Source organism: Urocampus carinirostris, chromosome 15 (assembly GCF_059441175.1).
Source record: "Urocampus carinirostris isolate Australia breed hairy pipefish chromosome 15, RoL_Ucar_1.0, whole genome shotgun sequence".
NCBI lineage: Eukaryota > Metazoa > Chordata > Actinopteri > Syngnathiformes > Syngnathidae > Urocampus > Urocampus carinirostris.
The window spans coordinates 26,648,067-26,670,557 of record NC_142363.1 but is presented as its reverse complement, the minus strand read 5'-3'; the positions used below and the strand labels follow the sequence as shown (position 1 = coordinate 26,670,557).

Genomic DNA, 22,491 nt, shown 5'->3' with positions numbered 1-22,491 from the left:
ATTTATTGCATTACACATATCACATATGCAGAATTGATATGCAATTCTTGCACCAATAAACTTTTCATAGTGCACTGTTTAGGTGTAGCATGACCCTGTCCTCTTGGGCACAACCTATAGTAGGCGATGACGATTAATAGGATAATGCCATACAAACTAATGCCATTAGTCGCAAGGGAAGACGAAATGCAAAGCGAAACTACCAGAGCACAGTCAGCGTCAATTTTTAACAGACTTGTTGAGCAACAATGAATTTAAAATCAATGTTAAATTTAAATTGTCTTCATTTTCGTTGATAAACATTTTGTAACTTGTATGCAACTAGATTAGACATGGCACCCTAGTGTAAACATATAATAAAGACTTTAAAGATAAACAAAAATAAAAGACTATCAGGATCAATAGGCAAATAATATTTATAAAGGTTAAAATGGCTTCAGTTTCAATATAGCATAGTGTATAGTAACAACAGTGTGATGAAAAGTGCAATAACATTTAGCATCAAGGAAAAAAAGTCAAGGGGTATATTTCTTTCACAGTTTTGTGCAAGAGTATATACTGTATTTTCTCGGTTTTATTTAGCAGCAACAAAAAAGGGAAAAAAAACAAAATAGGTTGCAAATTTCACAGTTTCTTGCGCACGCTTAGGGTGGTGATGGCCCTGAGGAAGAAGCTGTCTCCGAGCCCATTCGTCCTAGTATTAAGGGACCTGCAGCCCCTACTATATGGCAACAGGTCAAAGAGGTGGTGGCTAGGGTGATAATTGTCTTCTATAATGTTAATGGCTCTGCTACGGTATCGCAATCTGGCACTATCATCAAGTCTGGGCAGAGAGCAGCCGAAGATCTTTTGGGGTATGTTGATGACTGTACGTTTTTTCCTGTTTACTGCCAGGCTCCCAGCATACCACATAGGTGATGCCTTGTGCCTCAATATCAAGCATTACAATCACTTCACCCGAATTTCCAGCACTTTTAAATCCTTGAAAGCACAATACTAAAACCGAAGCATTTCAAGCAATTGTACAAATCATGTAGCTATTAAGCAAGAGTGAGAGGTCACCTTCATCAGTGAACCTCGGACCCGTTTCCATGACGACCGGGAGAGGATACAGTTAGATATCTTCTTTATAGAAATGACTGGCTATGAATATTTAAGATTTCGTCAGTACTTTGCACATTACAAGACAACACGCAACGCACCAAACAAAAAATTGGTGCTGTGATTTCATCTTCTGGGTTTCAAACGACACCACGGCGACTTTTAGTGCAAGTCCTACCTCTTGGGCAAGAGTGAGAGGTCACGTTCTTGAGTGAACCTCGGGCTCGTTTCCATGCCGACCGCATGCACGAGTACACGCTGTGCACTTGGCTATCCGAGGAAGCGATTGGTCGCCTCGGCTTTGCCGTTTTCCGACTCGCTTTGGGCTCCGACCGTTCGTCAAGTGTGGCGCCTACGCAGACGCTTTCTCCTCCGGTAAATATTTAATCACGTCTAAAGACAATCCACACCAGGACTGAGCAGGAATTCTTTGGAGCAGGGGTCGGCAACGTGAGGCCTGTGGGTTTGGTGACCACAATTGCAGACTGGATAGTCCAAAAACGTAATGCTTACCACAGATTAAACTGGATCGTTTATACATGATGTGCCCAGTTTTTACCTATTCTAATTTTCTATGGTAAGTAATAATGGGACTAACACGTTACAAAGGAACAAGTTCCCAGTGGGCAATTACTTTAACGTGTTATTTATCGAATTTCATTACAACATGGTGCGTTATGCCCAAGGACATCCAATTGGCCAGGCGAATCCGGGGGAGCATGCCTACCGTAAATTCCGGACTATAAGCCGCTACTTTTTTCCCCAAACGTTCAACCCTGCGGCTTATTCAGTGATGTGGCCAATTTATGTCATATACCTAACAGCCGCCAGCGGCGCTCGAGTACAAAAGGCAAGATTTAGGGGCCGGTCACACAGCCGTTTGCGGCTGAATCACGGCTAAAATTTTGCGGGTTTTTTTTTTGCCCGGGGTTGCCCACGATGGGAAATGCGCAAAATCGGCCAACCCGCTGTTCATCGGTGGTATGCCCGCAAAACAGACGCCGGCGACTGTTCCGCTTCCTCATCGCGTCATTTCCGCGTCATTTTCTCGTGTGGACCACTGGTATAAAAGCTCCCGAGCCGGTGTTGCGCCCAAATCCGACTCCTACGCAATACCCCAACTGACAACTGACGTGTGCTCGGCAAATCGCGCTGTATATACGCGGAGAAAGGCTTTTGACCGTCACACGCGTAACACGCTAATTTCACGTAATAACACCGCGATACAGGCGCAGAACATGCTATTACCATGCTCCACCCACGATTACCCGCTGAAATTTCCCGTCCTACCCATGTGTAACCACGCCCTGGCCGCGGCCAGAGCACGTCGTTCCGTGTCATTTCCGCGTCATTACCTCATGTGCCGCCCGCGGTTAACACGTGCTCAAAGTTTTGAGCAGCTCAAAACTTTTTCGCGCGGCCAACCGCGTGTGAATTTCCGACCGCGAGTAAAGCACTGCTGTATCTAGTCTATATGGCGGTCTCAAAGCGTTCAACAGCGCCCAACAGCGTATGCTTCACGGCCAGAAATTTCTGGCCGTGGTTCAGCCTAGATACGACCGTGAAAGGCTGTGTACCCGCGCTCTAAAGAATTGAGCATTGCAAAACTTTTCCGCGCTGCCAACCGCGCGTGAATTTCCGACCGCGTGTTAAGCACTGCTGTATCTCGTCTGTAAGGCGATCTCAAAGCGTCCAATAGCGTCCGCCTCACAGGCAGAAATTTCTGGCCGTGATTCAGCCGCAAACGGCTGTGTGACCGGCCCCTTAGGCCGGTGGAATATATGCGCCGAGGAAGACTGCAACAACATACCCTCATCATGCAAATTGCAAAAGGAAAGGCTCATGACGCAGCTTTCAAGCTAAATGCAATCGAGCAGTCCGATAAAGGAGGAAACAGAGCTACTGCACGTAAACTTTGCTTTGAGAGCGTGTTGCTAGCGTGTATTTGAATTAGGGAGCGTGGGACGACGTCTATATGACAAGCACTCTTTCCCTTACTGGGGAAGACGACTTTGAAGAAGTCGTAAGGAGGAAGATGAGGCTGGTGTACCATGAATTCTACAAGTAAGGTTTAACAAACCCGTTTACTTTGTTGCGAGCGTGTTGCTAGTAGCGTTTTGCTACCCTTCACAGACACGGTTTGGGATGAAAGTTATAATATTATTATTAAAGCTTTGAAAACTCTCTCGGTGTACCGTCTTTCTTTGTAAATATGTGTAACCATGTATAATCTGTATTTGCAACTGTATATTTTTGTAATGTATTTATTTTAGAGACTTATTCTGATTTGTTTTGTACGGGTGAATCAAAAAGAAGAAAAGAAAACCACGGGGGCTGACGGGAAGTGGAGTAAACGTGAGACGTGTTTGTGGAGGCGGCGGACAATAGTGGATATATATTTTTCCCACCCTTACCTTTGGAAATATACTTTTTTTTCCCTTGGATTACTTTCAACGGGACCCGGACTCTGCAGGTCTGCATCAAACTTTGTACCGGTATCATTTTCCGTTCATTTCGCCGGCTGTGGTTCTTGGACTGTGTACTGTATATTCAGTTACAATTGCGGGACACAAAGTCGGGTTTGGGTTGATTTTGTTATTGTGTTACATGTTTTAATGTGGGCGAATGCGGCTTTTATACAGGTGTGGCTTGTGTAAGTGCACAAGCGGTTATCCTCTTAAAGTGTGGTGAGTGCGGCTTATAATCAGGTGCGCTCTATAGTCCGGAATTTACGGTAATTTTTATTTTTAAGGGGGCGAGGTTGGTCTTGTAAATTGTGAACCTTTGATGTAACCCTGTCATAGTAATAGTGCTTCATAGTTATTGTTTACCTGTTCCACTTGTAAACACATTTTTCTGCCTTTTAAGCCTGTAACTAGTGACCTTAATCCGATGTCTGCATGCCATGGGGTTATTTCCGGTAAATAAACTTTACACTACTACTACTTAATTAAAGAAGATCATGAATTACAAAATCCTCTCATCGGTATCTGTTCCCCCTTTGCTCCTGATCTAACACAGAAACCTTAATCCATCAGCAACACAAGATTAATTAAGGTGGGCGTGTTTACAAAGTACAATTAATTACAGTTACGGTACGAGAACGCTGAATTTCTCCCAACTAATATTCTGATATTCTCCCAAGCCATATTTACAACTATAAAATAAAATACTTAAACCAGGGAATCAGTTTATACACACATATTTGGTTGTATGTCACAAGTAGAATATGGTAGGGAGTACCTGGGGAGAGGGCGTGTTTTATACAATAACAACAAAATCAATGGGCACACGTGAGCACAGAATTTACAGTTAAAATATGCTGAATTTTTCCCTTTTTGGTTGTGCAATTCTTTTTAAAATACACAAAGCTGGAAGGAGAAACAATAATGTCTTTGACAGTACCCCGAAATGGAGAAGGATCTTCGAGTGGTTTGAAGGGAAGAGACAAAATGGATATGGAGGTGTTCATTTGCAAGCTCTCAAGAAATATGATGGGTTCACTGCTTTACAGGTCGGCTACACGTGCGACATGTCGTATCCAGGGGTCGACTGTAGGTTTAAATGCAGTCAGAATGAAAGCAGAACATTTTTCTTCAAGACTTTCAATTATAGGTTTTGCCTGCGGACCTCTCTACGCTATAAGCCTACCGTTTAAACAGTTTGTAAAGCCGATTCAGTTTGCTCAAATAGGAAAAAAATAAAACGCCATTAACCACGATCTCTGGTGCGTTACCTGAATCCAATTTCTGGCCTCCGGCCAATAGGTAGATTATACTGCATTTTGCGACTTAAAGTGGTAATGTGTAAAAATTCTCCACGAGTGGCCATTGCAGCATGGAATAGAAGCCCTAAGGATACAATTTGGCAACATTTAGAAGCTTACTTCCATATTTTTGAGTCAGCAAGGATGATTCTCAGCCAGTGACAGGACATAAAAGCTGGTATTAATCCCCACGAGCAACTACAAATCTGGATACATTGGGGGCGGCTGAAAATAACTAATACCTGGAGTTGGTCTGAGCGTAAGCCCAAAGCTAACCTCAGAGGCTAGCGCGAGATACTACGAAGAGGACAGTAAAAGATTGCAAGAGTGTGTTTTGTTTATATGATGCAGCTCGCAATTACAATAGGGACTAGAGGTGCTCAATCGCCTGAAGCCTAGAGGCTGACACGAGTGGCTAAAGAAGGAAACATTGGAAAATGCCTAAATAACTGCGCATCACATTTGGCCTTATCTGGGGGATATAAGTGCCCGTTAAAGCGCAAAAGTACCTCTGGTAAAAGCCTCCTTGGCAAAATAGTCATTCCAAATTCTGCAGTACTAAGACGCATACAAACATGTCTGCTTCTTCAAAAAACGTCTGGAGTCGAGTAATATAATTACAAATTTCGAAACCTTAAAGTATGTTTGAGATAGTACGTGTATTTTCTGCGCATCATTTAATCAAATTTTATTTAAATGAATGAAGTAGATACATTTTCTAAATAATCCGAAATAGGCCAATTAGAATGAAGAACCTTGATAGGGTAAAGATACATTTAAACTTTAATAGACGCTCAAAATAAAGAGAGAAGACATTCATGGATTTTGAACTTGCAAGGAGCGCAGGGAGAGAAGCCTTCAGATAAGGAGTTGGAACCGTTTGAGAAGCCTTCCCCTGAGCCCTTTTATTTTATAACAGATACTAGGTTACGAAAGCAAATCCACCCAGAAGGGTGAAGAAATCAAAGAGCAGCTACATGATTGGCTGATAGCGACAATTAGGTATAGACGCTCCTCTACGTACGACCATTTGACTTACGTAAAATGGTAGAACATTTCATTCGTGATGTGGAAAATTATCCGGACATTGCTGTAAGTTAGATTTTGTATTGTGAGGACTTTATTCCAAGTACAGGACATGACTGTAATGCTTTTTTCCGCCACTACCGGTGTGTGGCGCTGTGAGAGGTCACCCAGCATCCATACCAAAGAAGAAATTCGCTTCCTTTTCCTAGTTTGTGTGTAAACATTCTATACGCTAAGAACTTTGACATTTTTATTGTTTAATATCTCATGCATCCATTCAACATGGTTGGTGTGAAGTGTAAACCAGCTCGGTAACTTAGATGGTAGGGCGCCTGCTTTGAGACTGGCAGGGTCTGGTTCAAGCCTTTGCCGAGTCATACCTAAGACTTGCAACATTGGTAGTCATTGCCTCCCTGCTTGGCGCTCGGCATTAAGGGTTGGAATTGGAGGGTTTGGTCACCTAATGACTCCCAACACAGCAGTTGGGTCTAAAATGGCGGCGCCCTGTTTGGTTGCGGCTGCATTTAACTATACGGGTCAGGTGTATCGACATTTTGTTCTGTATGCATGGTTACAAAGAATGACAATAAAAGTAAATTATATTCTTCATTGGTCTTCTAAAGGAGTGGGAGCCGTTTCTTTTGAAATGAAAGTGGAATAAGAAAGCTTGATGCGGTTGAGAAAATGGTTGGATCTCTTTTTACCACAGAGGAGGACCTCCTGAAGCGCATCTTCCAAAAGTAAGTCAAACTCAACTTTATATATCTTTATGGAGCATATTATTTTATGAAATGTTTTTAGTACAAAATAATACAGGCTTCTTATAAAAACCTTAAACATACGTTCCATACAAACTATAGCACTGAAGCAACTTACGACCAAATTCAGCTCACGAACGATCTCGTTCGTAAGTAGGTCAGCGTCTGAAATAGTCAAAACAACAAACATCCATGCGCAATAGAAGTCAAAACAAGGAACTGGCAGGAATTAAAAACAAAAAAAATCAACTTAGGAAGCACTTAAACTGTAACACACTCTTAAACATTTACCCATAGTGAAATAAAGAAACCACCTCATCAAGTGAACTATTTTGTGCACTTTGTTTCCGCAGTGATGGATGAACAATAAACGACTTCATTGCCGCAAAACACAGCGTACCTTTTTGTTTTTATTGAGCGAGCTCTCCAACAAATTTATCGCCGAGGATAAAAAGGATTTCTGCACTCACGAGGCAGAGAATCGCTAACAACCTGACTCGGGAGACGAGCGAGTAATAGCAACTCCCTTGGCAACACGGATCAGATGATCCTTCCATCAATACGCCTCGGCAAAAGCTGCGAGTCGGAGCCCGAAGGAAGCCCATTAGATGCCCGGCGAGCGAAAATAAAAGTGATGTCATCGGTACTGTGCTTGTAATTCACTTTTTTAATAACTGCAATACCGAGAGACACTCGTAGGCATGAACGCTCCAGAGGACCATCTGCTGATTAGTTGCCAATTTTACTTGTTTTGATTTCCTGCTAGCAGGGTTTTAGTGTTCGGAAGAAGAGATCGGGAATCCCTGCAGCAGCCACATGGAAATTAAAAAAAAAAAGAAAACAATAAAGATGCACGATATCAGTTTTTTTCCTACCAATACCAGCAGTGGCAGGCCGTGGATTTCACACCTAAGCGTTCAGTAGGCTAAATCAATCTAACCCTCGATACTTATTCTATGGCTATAAAACATTGACTGCAATTGCAGCAAAGTCAAGACTATATTAGGGATCGGCAATTAATCGGAATAATTTAATACAATAATTTGAAAATGTACCTTCTTGTGAAATCGAATGTCTTAATATAACAAAATCACTGAAAGCTGATTATAAAACAATAGTAAATACAACAAGTTATTATTATTCATTGAAGCATTATTTCATGTTTTTGTGCGATTTCGATTTGTTGAGTTGTTTTTTTTTTTAGTTATGAGTTTAGTTTTTTCATTTAAATAAAAAAACGATATTGATTCTGTTTTGAAAACAAAATTTTATTAAAGAATACAAGTTAATAATAGGGAGTTTATTGTTGCACAAACAGTTAATTCTAACCATCGTTTAAAATCAGTTATTCCTTACGAATGTCTTGCTCAGGATGTATTTTTAATCATACAAAATATGTTGTTTTTTTTTTTAATAAATATGAGTCCTATAGAGTTTGTTATTTGAATCGATTAAAACCATAATGGTACAAATCTGAGATTCTATTTGTTGATAAGCTCTCCCAGATAAGTCAATGAAATGAGGTGCGTTAATGTTAGCAATAGCACTAATATTAAATAAAACTGCAAGACAAAATCTTTATTATGATAGATGAAAAGTATACCGGTATTCGAAAACAACCCGGACCAACAATAATACATAATTGCTTATTGTTACTTGATTGCTGATTGTTACTTGGATATCCTAGAAAAGTAGTTTTTTTCCTGTATAAAATATTTGACTACAAAAAGATAAAAATATGTACTAGAAAACTAGACTAATCTATGACCACGGTCTCGGCAACTGCTTCATTGGCCCAGCGGGCCACAAACAATTATAGTAACGTCTAAATGAATGATTCCTCCAATGAAAATTCTCACTTGGCCCTTTTATTTTACCTGAAATTAAAGGGTTCTAAACCATTCCAACAAATTCTGAATTAGATCCTGCATAAGCTGTTCATAACTTCCTGGTAAACAATTTTTGCCCAGGTCAAATAACATTGCCATCCCTAACCTTCAGGCTTCGCAAGCTTTCTGGTGGAAACCCTGTTTTTCTTAACAAGAATCCCACATTGAAAACAACAATACTATGAACACACTATAATCTTTCCTATATCCACACTGCAAAACAATCCTATTAAATTGTAAGGAGTCGGTCTCCCAGTCCTAGCCGTAGATGGAGGAATCTAATAAAGTTAAACTGGATGTCCCTGGGGCCTGCCAACAGGCCGTCAGACTGTTGATAAACAAAGTGGTGTCTTCACGATGTCACCAGTCACTGAAAGATGTCATGCCACAAAACATTGGAAAGCTTAAACTCCAGGGATTCAAGACGTGATGATCATTTCAAAATATACAAATCACAGAAACATGTCTGAAACAAGATACCCGGAAACTATAAATAACTCACCCTGGAGTGCTGTAATGTTCCCCATTTCCCCACATACATTACATCCGCGAGAGTCTAGTGAATCCAACCGTGTAAAATACGTACTCCAAAACACATGATAATGCAGACAGGAAAAAAAAATCCACCTAAAAGAATTTCTGCATCGTTTGAGGATCCTTGTTGTAATCTGTCTGTTTTGCTCCCCTTTTAAAATGAACAGACTCCTCAGATGATTACTTAATGTTAGTTACACTTGCAGTGATTATTTCAGTTTAGGACAATATCCATTTGCTGTAAAAGCTCAAAAATTGGCGTAAAAAAACAAAGAATATTGGTTATGAATTCAAATAAAAGAATAATATTGCACTGAAAACTTTGACAGTAAATACAGTAGAATTTCAACGAGAGAGAAAGAGAGAGAAAGAGAGAGAGGAAGAGAGAGAGGAAGAGAGAGAGAAAGAGAGAGAGGAAGAGAGAGAGAAAGAGAGAGAGAAAGAGAGAGAGAAAGAGAGAGAGAAAGAGAGAGAGAAAGAGAAAGAGAGAGATACTTTATTCATCCCCGCAGGGAAATTCACATTTCCAGCAGCATCCCTGAGCTGAGAACAATACAATAATAAAGCAAAAAGAATACAATATACAAACACCCAGTGTGACGTGCAAATGCCCAAAATTCGGTAATATGCAATGTAGGTGGTGTGGTTTAATGTGGGCTTTTACTCTGCCGGGTAGAGTTAAAGAGCCTCATGGCATGACTCATTTTTCACATGACTAATAATGGTAATCCACTGTAGTCTCTCAAAGCCACACAGCACAATAGGCTTGATGCATGTCTTACTTTGCAAACCGTAGATAGGAGAGTCAGATTTTAAGTTCAATTCAAGGATTTGTTTACACTGGGAAATCCAATAAAACCCGGGTCTCATTACAATGGTGATCTGGTTTCAGCCATCAGTGAACCACGACGTACAAAAGACTGGCATGAACATACGGCTACTATAGCATACTATAAATATGCATTACAAGATGGCTACTATAGTACGCTATATAAACTTGTGTACTACTAGTTGTGGTTGTACTTATTATAGCGTTTAGCTAGATTGGGTCGCCTCCAGTGTTAGTGACATTTGTCAGAAAATGTCTCAAACTCATTATATAGACAATGATCCCAATCAATATTTTCAATGGACACATAATACAGACTACGATCTGTGTTGTCTGCTTCCGCATGTGCCTAGCTCGTAGTCAAGGGAGGATACAAAGTAATAATAAAAATGATAATATTATTATTATTATAATAATAATAATGATAATATGAAAAATATTCAAAACAGCCCTAACTCTCACTCCAGTCTGCAGACTTCCGAAAGTGCGGAGTGGGGACAGCTTCCCGCTTCAGTGGCTCCGCCCCCGGTTGCTTATCCAATAAAAAGGCGCGGGACAGAAGACAGGACAGGGAGAGAATGGCTCGGTAGTTGCTCAGTGTTGTTCTTATTAATCTGCGCGTCGAATAAAGAAATATGCCGATATCGATATCAGTCAAATTTCCAAATATCGGTACCGATAATCGATCCGCCCCATCACCAGTTGGCCTCTACAACACATCGATGTCGAAATCCGTTGCCAATGCTTTTAACGATTGATTTGAATGAACTGTATCGATTTGTTGTTGCGGCCCTACCTGAAAGCACCTGCAAAAGTAAGTAACATGTGTAATCAACTCAGGCTGAAAGAAACTGCTTTGGACCGGCAAATTTCTCCGTCTTGTAAAGCGAAAAAACGCAAGATGAGCTTCACACACATGGGACACAAAAGCGAGCTTAAGCTGCCCCTCCAGAATATCACGGGAGGAAATAGGATCGTGTTCCTAAAGGCCCGGTGATAATGGAGGACAGGGAAGGGGGAAAAAAAAAACGGGCTGACTCACCCATTCTTTTAGAACGCCATGCAAGCTAGTGCTCGTTTGTGACGTGATCGTACGCTAACGGGACAGCAGAGGACACGGAGATAGAGCTAAAACCTCAAATGCTATTCAGCAGTCAGGAGAAATTCATCTTGTCAAGCTTGTTTTGATAAAAGAATGGATGTCACTCAACTTCTTGCGCCTTAACTCTGAAAAGACCGAAATGCTAGTTATTGGTGCATCTAAATGCCGTGATTTGTTCTCAAAAACAGCTCTGGACATTGACAAATGTAATATCACCCAGAGTGACTCAGTCAAAAATGTAGGTGTCATATTCGACCCCGATCTGTCCTTTCCAACAAACGTTAAGAATATTACTGGAACAACTTTTTTCCATCTTCGCAATATTGCTAAAATTTGCCCTATGCTGTATCAGTCGGATGCGGAGATTATAATTCACACGTTTGTTACTTCCCGTCTCGATTACTGTAATGCACTACTCTCTGGTCTCCCGAAGTCCAAAATCAAGAGCATTCAGCTAGTACAAAATGCTGCAGCGAGGCTTTTAACTAAAACAAGAAAGTTTGATCACATTACCCGGATTTTAGCTAACCTGCATTGGCTCCATGTTAGCTTAAGATGTGATTTTAAGGTTCTGTTGGTATTATACAAAATCATGCATGGCCTTGCTCCCTCATATTTTTCAGATATAATTTCCCCCTTTGTTCCGGTCCGGAGCCTTCGCTCTGAAAATGCCGGTCTACTCGTAATCCCAAGAGCCAAGAAGAGATCCGCAGGTTCGAGAGCGTTCTCCATCTGGGTCCAGGTGCTGTGGAATGCTCTTCCCCCCGAGATTCGATCTGCAACCTCAGTGGAAATGTTTAAATTTAAGCTTAAAACACACTTCTACTCTATAGCAAATGAATAACCTATATTTTACGTTGATAATATGTGTATTATTTGCCTTCATGTAGGTTTTAAATGAGGGGATGGTGTCATAATAGTCTGTAGTTTGCAATAGTCTTTGATCTGTGCAGCGCTTTGAGACTAGTTAAATACATTTAAAGAGACTGGCTAAACACATTTAAAGAAAAAGAACGTTATGACGTTTTGTCGTCGGCCAAAAACATCCGCATTATAATCACGAGTCAAGAAGAAATATCATGGCAAAGCAAAGCCACCAGAGAGCAGACGTGTTGAGAAACAGGGCAATCATTTCAAGCATTTACAATCACCTTTCAATCTTTGAAAAAAACATTAAATTTTAAGCATTTTCAAGAATTTCAAGCACCCTTAAGAACCTTGATATAAACATATAATGTAAATAAGACAATATTTAAAAAATATATATATTTTTAAAAGAAAAGTGAAATAGAATTGGCTTCTGTTTTCCGAATGTTGACACTGTCCTAAGGTGGGTGTGGTTATGCACCATAAACGAGTCGAACATGAGCGGACATGTGCCTACCTTGACTGCAGGTTCGACTCCGTCCTCAGCGGTGCTCTGGCCGTTCTGCGTAAGAAAAAAAGAACAGAGAAAACCATCAACGAAAAGGCATTACGGGAAAAAAAAATGGAGGACATTTGCGAGACAACGTGGGCGAAACGAGTCCGCTGTTGACACTTTTGCTCCCACGTTGACGCTAATAACCTACGAGCGACACGATTGCGAGGCCTTGCTGCTCTGTCGAGCAAGTGAGCTGCAGCACGAATGTGTAATAAACACAGAGAAACGACTGAGAATGCAACCGGTGATAGACATTTTTGTTTATTTACCCCAACATTTTTTTCTTATTTTTCACATTTAAGTCTTTATTACATGTTTATCCTGCCATGTGTAATCTTGTTGAAGTGTTGCCATACCATAAAAAGATTCTGACAGGCGACTGGGGTTTAATTGGTACCACCAGAGTGTCATGAACTTGTATTATTAAAAAATATGATATTTTTGTAAAAACTGTGTAACGTGCACTAGTGTATAACGTGCACCCCTAATATTTGATTAGAAATCGGTATAAAATCTAGTCTCACATTTTCTCAGCTCAATCTTTGCTGTTGGATGCAACAAGAATCGAACCCGGATCTCAGCTGTGAGAGTGTGGTGGGAATTCTAACCACTGGACAACCAGTGGTACGGATAGCACTAGAAAAGGCAGTCAATTTTATCACATAATGACACTATTTTAGTGACAGTACCAGTAACAAATTTTGTTAAGTTTGTTTTGCCTTTCACGTGTTACAATGATAATATATTGCTCAGTATGTCTAGAATAGAATAAAAGAGCACACATAGATCTAGCTCTTTTCATGTTACATATAGCTCGGTGATCAAATGCCAACTGTGCAAATCCTCCATAGCATTCCAAATCTGGTAAACTCAATGTTTGGGTTAGATGCTGGCGGGGTCGAAGCTACTCTAATAATGTGAACTCATCTCATCTCATCTCATCAGCCGTACCGCTTATCCTCATCAGGGTCGCGGGGGGAGCCCATCCCAGCCATCTCCGGGCAGTGGGCAGGGGACACCCTGAACTGGTTGCCAGCCAATCGCAGGGCACACAGGGACAGACAACTCATTCGCTCATTCACACCTAGGGACAATTTGGACCGGCCAATTCACCTGAAATGCATGTTTTTGGAACGTGGGAGAAAACCGGAGTGCCCGGAGGAAACCCACGCAAGCACGGGGAGAACATACAAACTCCGCACAGGAAGTCTGGAGCTGGATTTGAACCCACAACAGGTTCCCATGACATGAACTGTGCCGCACAAGCGCTAACCACTGCGCCGCCGTGCTGCCCAATAATGTGAACTGTTCGGTCTAATATATCAAGGGCAGACTTACTTTTACCTACTGTTTACCGTCAAGGTGTCACAGGTGGCTGTACATTGCAAAATAATCCTATATGGAAGCTCATTAAATAATGTATGTTCACTGTTGAGACACTTTACAATAAAAACCCACACAACAAACTGTAAATACTGACAAATTGATTGGGTGAGCCGTAGGGGGGAGGGGGTCGGATCTATGCCACACAGCGCGCGCCCCTCTCTCTCACAGGCGATAAAGGGAAATACATCCATAAACTTCATAGACAAGATAAACAAGTACTAAAGACCGAAAAAAGAGATAAATAAAAAAAACTCAGGATAAATTAAAAAAAATATTTACAAAGTACAGAAGCTCCCCTACTAATGACCACTTACACAAAACTGTAGATACGATCATTTTTTTGGGATGTTGAAAAATATCCGGACATTGCAGTCAGTTAGATTTTGTGCACCTTTTTTCGAGTACAGGACATTACTGTAATACTTTTTTTCGCCGCTACCGGCGTGTGGCGCTGTGGGAGGTCACCCAGCATCTCCCCTGAAGAAGAAATCCGCTTTAAAGATTCTATACTGTATCTCCAGCGCTAAGAACGTTTTTAACGTTTAATATCTCGTACATCCATTCAATATGGTTGGTGTAAAGTGTAAAGAAGAGGCAAGTAGTTTCATTTGAAAGTGGAATAAGAAGGATTGATGCGGTTGAGAATATGGTTGGATTGCTTTTTTTTTCACGGAGGAAGTCACCTGACTCTTCCAAAAGTTAAACTTAACTTTGTTTATTTGTAACGCCCTTAATCACAAGGAGCCTCAAAGGGCTTCGCAGACCACAGAATGTCAACGCCTAATGTTTTTCAGTACTATGCTTTATCATTCAGCCTGCTTTGTAACGTTATAGAGCATATTATTTTATTAAATGTTTAATTTTTAGTACAAATCAATAAAAGTTACTTATACAAGCCTTAAACCTTAAACATACAAAATATAGCACTGAAGCAACTTACGAACAAATTCATATGTAACGGGTGTAATAATAACTTTTGTTTTATTGAAATTCCTGCTGAAATATGTGTATAGTTTTTGGTAAGTGTCCTGCAATGATGAGTCCAACAGTGCCATCTGCTGGTATGGGGTGGGGTTTGGTTTAGGCTTCTGACATGTGACCGGGAGGCGGGGTTTGTTGGCAGTCTTCAGAGAGAACTGCTACTGGTAAGACACATCTTTTGGTACTCCACAAAAGAAGTTAATTTTAAACATTATAACCCCAGCTGACAAATCTCTCAACATGCACAGTAATGTGATTGATATTGTCAAGCTGTTTAGATTTATTTTCGTTTTGTTTCTGTTTTACTAAACTGTAATTCCCCTTTAGAGATCAAAGAGATCAAAGCCAGCAGAAAAGCTAATGTTGTGACTCATTCATTTGCAGGTAAATTGTACCCGTTTTTATACTCATTTTTTTTCTTATTTCTATTTTCTCATATATATTAAAAAGGATGATGTTGGTTAAAATTCAGACTAAAGAAAGATATGTTGAATTCATTGTAAACGTTAAAAAATCCACTATACGATCTCTTGTTAAAAGTATCTTCTTGAAATGGATGTAAAAATGTATTGTCTCATCTCATCTCATCAGCCGTACCGCTTATCCTCATTAGGGTCGCGGGGGGCTGGAGCCCATCCCAGCCATCTCCGGGCAGTGGGCAGGGGACACCCTGAACTGGTTGCTAGCCAATCGCAGGGCACACAGGGACAGACAACTCATTCGCTCATTCACACCTAGGGACAATTTGGACCAGCCAATTCACCTGAAATGCATGTTTTTGGAACGTGGGAGGAAACCGGAGTGCCCGGAGGAAACCCACGCAAGCACGGGGAGAACATACAAACTCCGCACAGGAAGTCTGGAGCTGGATTTGAACCCACGACAGGTTCCCATGACATGAACTGTGCCGCACAAGCGCTAACCACTGCGCCGCCGTACTGCTGTATTGTGATATTCTAAAATGTATTTTATGTAAATTGAAAAGAAAGCTCTTTGATATGCTTTGTTGGGCAGTCTTCAGAGAGAACTGCTACTGAGATCAAAGGGATAAAATCCAGCAGAAAAGCTAATGTTGTGACTCATTCATTTGCAGTAACTGTAATAAAAACTTTATCATCCAGTCCAGCGTGAATGTGGATCTTTGGTGGGACAAGTACACCGCGGTTACACATATATAATATCAATATCCTACAAGTTAACTTTACTCGGATCTCAATATTTCCTTTCATTTCTAGGATTGCGCAATTCAGAAAGTCACTTTTTTGTTAACTGGTTCGTTTTGCACAACTTCTCCTCATCCTTCAAAAAGCTTTGCTTTGAATATCTTGGCAGACAATGACAAATGACATTTTGTAACTCCGGCAGATTTTTTTTTTTTTTTTTTTTTAAATCTGCGAGTTTTGTGAGGTGCAGAATGAGAAATTGAGACGAAACCATTTTTCATTTGAATCCCTGCTAAAGAAATGCTGTCTGGTCACATTTGGATCATTGTTGGGGTAGTGCAAGGGCTCAGGAGAGATGCAACGCTACGTCACAGAATGCTGACTCGCAATGTTTTTGCAGCCGATTTGCTGCCTCTTCAGATTCGGGACAACAGAGAAGTTGTTTAGCACTTGCAGGGTTCATCGGGCACTGCTAAAAATCTATTTTTAACACGGGAAATGGCACAATATGCATCGCTAGTGTTAATTCAGTGAAGTATCCTGGGGATTTATTGCCGATTATCTCAACGTTTTGTAACCATTTTTGAGCCTTTTAAAAAATGCACACGGACTGTAGAAAAATAAATGTAAACTATTTAAAATCTTTGTTATTCAAGTCTTTACATTTTAAGGAAATTTAGCCAAAGTTAAAACTATTATACATGTTTAATAATATTAATTCATTGATATATTTTTGGAAATGATAATCCCCGTTATGGTTGCGGGGATATACTGTATATCATATGTATATGTATATATAAAATACTGTAATATACCAAATCACCAGCATGAAATTAAATGGAAAAACTCATAGTTTTTTTCTGTTTTCATGTCAAGGCAAAGGCAGCCTAATTTGAAAACACATAATGTTTAAATAAATACATACTATATTTTTAACAACAGTTTTTGAGTTAAAGATAAAAATATATGATTTAATTTATTCCCTGTAAAAAAAATATTATAAATGTATTTATTATATAATAACTCAAGTCATTGCATTTTAATGTATTCATGAATTTAAAAATAATATTGATTGATACATTTTTTAATGTTAAATTGATCATAAAATTATTTATGTAAATAGTAAAAACCAAGTGAAAAATATATAAAATCCAATATTTAAAATGTCTGAGAAAAAAATATACAATTTTTAATGATGAATGAATAAATAAAAAAATACTCTATTTACCTCCTACTTTTTCAAGTAAAATAAAAAATAAGGATAGTGTCAGTCATGAAAACATGAAAAAGGAAAAAGGAACTATAGCTGTTGAAAATATATATTATCTAAATCATAATATATAATATAAAATAAAATATATATATATTAAAATATAAATACATATTAAAAGTCAATAAATAAGAACTACATTTTGACCTACTATATTTTCCAATAGTAAAAAAAAAAAAGATTTTAAATATCTGTTCACTATGCACCGGGATTAAAATACGCAAAATTCCTTGGAGAAACAACCCACCCTGGAATTCTGCCCCTTTTTTGTGGCGAGAACCCCGCCTTCCTTACAATGAATTCCACAAATTCCACAATTCCACTTTCCCTGCAAGCTTTCTGCACAAGAACAACTGAAGTCACAGCAAGCCGGAGAGGAGACTTAATTAAACACACGACTGGGAAAAAACGTCACTCGAGTGTTTTTCTCAAAAATCGCTTTAGCTCCATAATGACGTATAACAACTACAACTGAGATACCGGGAAGGTAAATGGACTTTGGTCATGACACTTTTGAAGGACTTTCAAAGCCAATATTCCAATGTCTCCAGAATCATTAAAGAAAAAATCTGGTGTGATTCATGTATTTTGCAGAGCCACACATTTATCTGCTATCTACATCTGTGATTTTAATCTTGTGTGTGTGATTTTTAGATCATGAGTAAATCGCAAATGTCTTTGTTTTTGAGACGTAAATCTCCCCATGTAGGTGTTGTGGGATGTATCAGAAGTGGGCAGGAGCCGGAGTACAGGAAATTGATCCAGGACTTTGTGTCTCAGTGTCTGCATCACTTTAAGGCAGACTTGTTGAGAAACATGGCAACAATATCAAGCATTTTCGAGCACTAAACACAAAGATCAAGGAATTTTCAATCTTTGAAAACACAACATAAAAGCACCTGTACAAACACTGTGTGGGAAAAAAAAAAGATTCAATCAACAATTATAACAAACTTCCCTTGGGAATCCATAAAGCAAACAAAAAGAGATATAAGCCTGCATCCATTTCTCCATATTTTTTTTTATTTTAATTGTGAAAAACGTTTTTCTTACTTGTACTAAAAACTGCTCTAGCTATTTTTGGAAGACAGTTCAGTATTTTTACTCTCTCAAGCTGCCTGTGTGTCTTAGATACACTCAAAAAAAACTATTTTTTCCAGAGTTTTGGAGGTTTGGGTTGGCATTTGGGCAGTATTTAAAACTCCTTTTCTTAATTTCACCATTTTCATCCTAGAATAAATGAAAAGAACCAAGAAGCATGTTAAATCACTCTCCATTGAACAAACCCCACGATACCAAACTGTATGTAACATCCTATATGCCGACATTCTTGGGTAAATTTTGTGTAAATTATAACTATAAGCTTATCCTCCTTGTTTTATAACCTTATCTTCTCTGTTCCTTTATCTTCTTGGGTTTTTTACCTCACTGTGAATGTGTGATACTGGAGTGTCATGCCCAATTTCGTTGTCACAATATGTTAACCCATTTTGTAACAATGACAATAAAGGTATATTCTATTCTATTCTATTTATCTCCCCTTTTATTCAGGTTAATGCACTCTGTGTCTGGGACACCGAGGGTAAAAATAAGATAAAAGCAGATAGTCGCGGTAAAGAGAAAATTATAAAGGCTCATTGAACTCAGTTGGGCATTGTTAACGCGTACTTAAGAGAATTTGTTTTTAAACTTTTTAAGGACACCTCAAACTATGCACCTCACCTTTAAAGGTGTACACCCAAAAATATTCTTAGCTCCATATAAGAAATGTTTGCTCAGTTTAGGTATCGTTTTCCTTATTGAGATATTTAATTGTTTGTTTAGTTATGTAAGAAAAGTAGCCCCGAGGTAAGCAAAGTTATGTAATTTAAAAGAAGCTAGATTTTTTATTTTATTTTATTTGCAACAAGATTAGAAAAGTAAAACGATCCAGCATTTGTGCTAGTCAACAATTTGCTTATTTTGTCTATGATTTCGCTTTACAACTGCTTCTGTGAATAGGCAAATATTTACATATTATTAATGTATTGTTTTTTTTTTAACATTTTCATCCTATTTTCACACGTTTACTTTTAAAATTTGTTCTACTTGCACTGAAAAGAGAAGCCCTCCAATTTCTTCATTCTTGTAAAATAACAATAAAGGCATTTCATTTAACAAATAAATAATGCAATATTATAGAAAAAGGTGTTATGTTGGTATTTAAAGCCATTTTCAGAAAATTATCAGTAATTTTTGGCAGAACAAAAGGGAATTCTATGTACTAATAATCTTTGCAATGACTGCACTAGATTACTTTTGTTGCTTCAAGCTACGACTAATATCTATCTATATATATATAATGTATATTTATAATTATATATATAGATATATATAATCAAAAACATCAAAATGTATTGGAAAAATACTTTTCAGACACTGAAATGGAACTCAAAGTGCTGTGCATTCAGAAAAATCACCCCTGAGGAATCCAGAGAGCAGGGAAATACAACAATCTAAAAAAAGGGAAAAAGCTCGGATGAGCACTTCTGTGTTTGAGAGAGGAACGGGCGGAGTCTGCCTATGTTCTTTAAATGATAAAAAGTAATCTCGATTACATAAAACTACCAAAAAGAGTATAGTCGTCTTAAGCAAATTGAATTGTAAAATGTCAAGTCAAGTCAAGTCATTTTTATTTGTATAGCCCTAAATCACGAAGAGTCTCAAAGGGCTTGTTTACTACGTTGTTGTTTTTTGTAAAAAACGCTCTAGCAATTTTTTTTCTATAAGACAGATTGTTACGTATTTTTACAAGATTTAAGGGTACGCTCCAAATTGCATTAACTACCTTTCAGCTAGTGTGTGTAATTTTAGCCGATTAAATTGTGCGATTTCTTGGTTCGTATTGATAGGAAACCACTTTACTGATGTTCTCCATTTCCATCAATATCTATCCACCCTTGTTTTTGACCTTCGGGCTAAGGTTTCTGAATTACACGAGCAAAAATAGCTTTTAGCTCTTAGCACAGTCCTCCAACATGCTTACGAAAAAAAGACTACACACCACAGGTAGATCGGGACCATCTTAAAGTCTGATTTGAAGTTAAAGAAATTTATTGTTTAAATAAATTGTAAAGTAGTGTCTGTATCATAATAGGCATAACACTACATTGTTATCAAGGATGAGAATAGTCAAGTCAAGTTAAAGGACTGCACAGACTACAGACTATTATAACACCGTCCCCTGATCTAAAACCTACATGAGGGCAAGGAAAAACTCAAAAACCTCAGCATGAGGAAAATGGAGAAACCCTGAGAAGGGACCACACTTGAGGTAATCCCCCTTCCATAAAAGGCAATTCTAATTCTAAAATTTTTTAAAATGGACGAAAAATGAATATATTGGTAGCAGTGGTAATCGTACACGCGAAGGTCAATTGACCTTCCACTGGCAGATTAGCAATCAGAAACCTCAAATTTACTGACAATTGCCATTAAATAAATGCAACGCTAAGGGAGAAAATTGTCTGGATTTAAAAGGGGTTTCGAATTTTCGCAGAGGTTAAAAACATTCTCTAAAGGTATTGGTATCAGTGGCTATGTTTACAAGCTGGCAATAATCTAATTGTAAACGGAATATTGCCTGTTTCCCAGTTTTATATAAAGCCATGAAAACACGCACAGAATTCCATTTAAGGTCTTAGTCTGACAGAGTTTTCCAATTGCAATGGTTCAGCTAGTCCCATAACCCTCATCCATGATATTTTTTTGCCTGAAGCACTGTGGGACTTGTAGTACCAGACAAATGATAGATGCAAACTACAGCTTTCTCGTTGAAAAAGCCTCATGTGTATTGCTCTGAGACGTTTCAGGTTTTTTTTTCTGCCCTCACAGGGAAAATACCACAGGCGAAATCATGTACATACAGTAGATCCCACAGTTGTATACATGCCGTGCATATATATTCATGCTTCTGGCATGCCGTGTACTCAGAAACTTTGAGACACACGCATCAGACTGAGCAATGGATCATACAAGCATAGTACTTTGTTCAATTTGGTGAGTGACGTGAATGAAATCATCCCTTATTTAATGTCAAAAGCACAGAAACATTGTCCGCTTGCATAAAGATGTTGCTCTTGCTTAAATCCGCCGTCTACTCTCCTCCTCTGCATCCGCTAACTCCACCGTACCAGCTAGACACAAGTTTCATTTTTCCTTTACGTGTATATTCTTAATGTAATTGGAACACTCGCAAATGTCTCTAGGCATGTAAACAATTGATTCGCATTGCCTCATTAATCCTATTCTGTATTGAATCAGACCGTTACCTGCAATTAAATTTACCCAAAGACAACCAGATTTAATTGTCAAACATCCCTTATATCATAAAAGTCCAAATACATTTTTTTCTTTTTCTTTTTTTTTTAAAGTAAAAGCACGGTGTTTTTTCATGCTCTCCTTCACTCCCACATACTTGCTCAGGTGTTCAACAGGTCACAACCAGATTAGCAACACTTAATCCTGTGCAGGAGATAAGGATATGAGCAAGCACACGCAAGAGAGCTCCGGTCGGCGCTATCAGAAAATCTACTTTTTATTCCTGCTCGACAAAATACGTATGATATAATACCACAAAATAGCTTTGGTTGGCTGCCCCCTTTTTATGCCGCTTCAGAATGTGAACACTCTTTAAATTATATCTATGAGAGGGACAGGACATTTTTGAGCTGTGACCATGTGTTCATCATCATTTATAGTCTATATCAGTGTATTTCAACAAGTGTGCTGTGAGACCTTATCTAGTGTCCAGCAGGAAATTGCCCAATTGCATCTTTGCAAAAAAGCATGCCATTGTTCAATATCTTTGCCTTCTTCCAGCCAAGTAACTGTAACATTCATCATCCATATCAATAGGTGGCAGCAGACGACATTTTTTTATCAATACCAATTGTGATAAAAACTGTGTACACGGCTGCTAGCCAATAATGCTGGTGTCTAAAGTTAAACTCTGTCTAGAAATTGGATACATTTACTAAAATGTCAGATTACTTAGTGTTGGGATTAAAATTGTGGACATAGCTGCTATCCACTAGTGCAGGGTTCAGGAACCTATGGCTGGGAGACAAAATTAATACATTGTATAAAGCCTTATTTAGTGCAAGCGACGCCAAAACAACACTGAGATAGATACCTGTACTGTCCAGTATACATAGGGCACATTGTTACCTACAGTTTACAGTATTCACCCGAAAGAGGGAAGTTATAATTTAAGGGGCTGTAG

The 22,491-nt window shown here is 38.9% G+C and overlaps 1 protein-coding gene across 1 annotated transcript in view; it reads right to left on the bottom strand.

Moving 5' to 3' along the window:
• The window catches only part of rps6ka1 (ribosomal protein S6 kinase a, polypeptide 1), a 98,678-nt gene that overhangs the window by 51,291 nt on the left and 24,896 nt on the right, over window positions 1-22,491 (bottom strand). Inside the window, exon 2 of the mRNA XM_088354881.1 lies at window positions 12,390-12,434. Coding sequence (XP_088211007.1) covers window positions 12,390-12,434 — 45 coding nt within the window. The remainder of the gene's footprint in view (window positions 1-12,389; window positions 12,435-22,491) is intronic.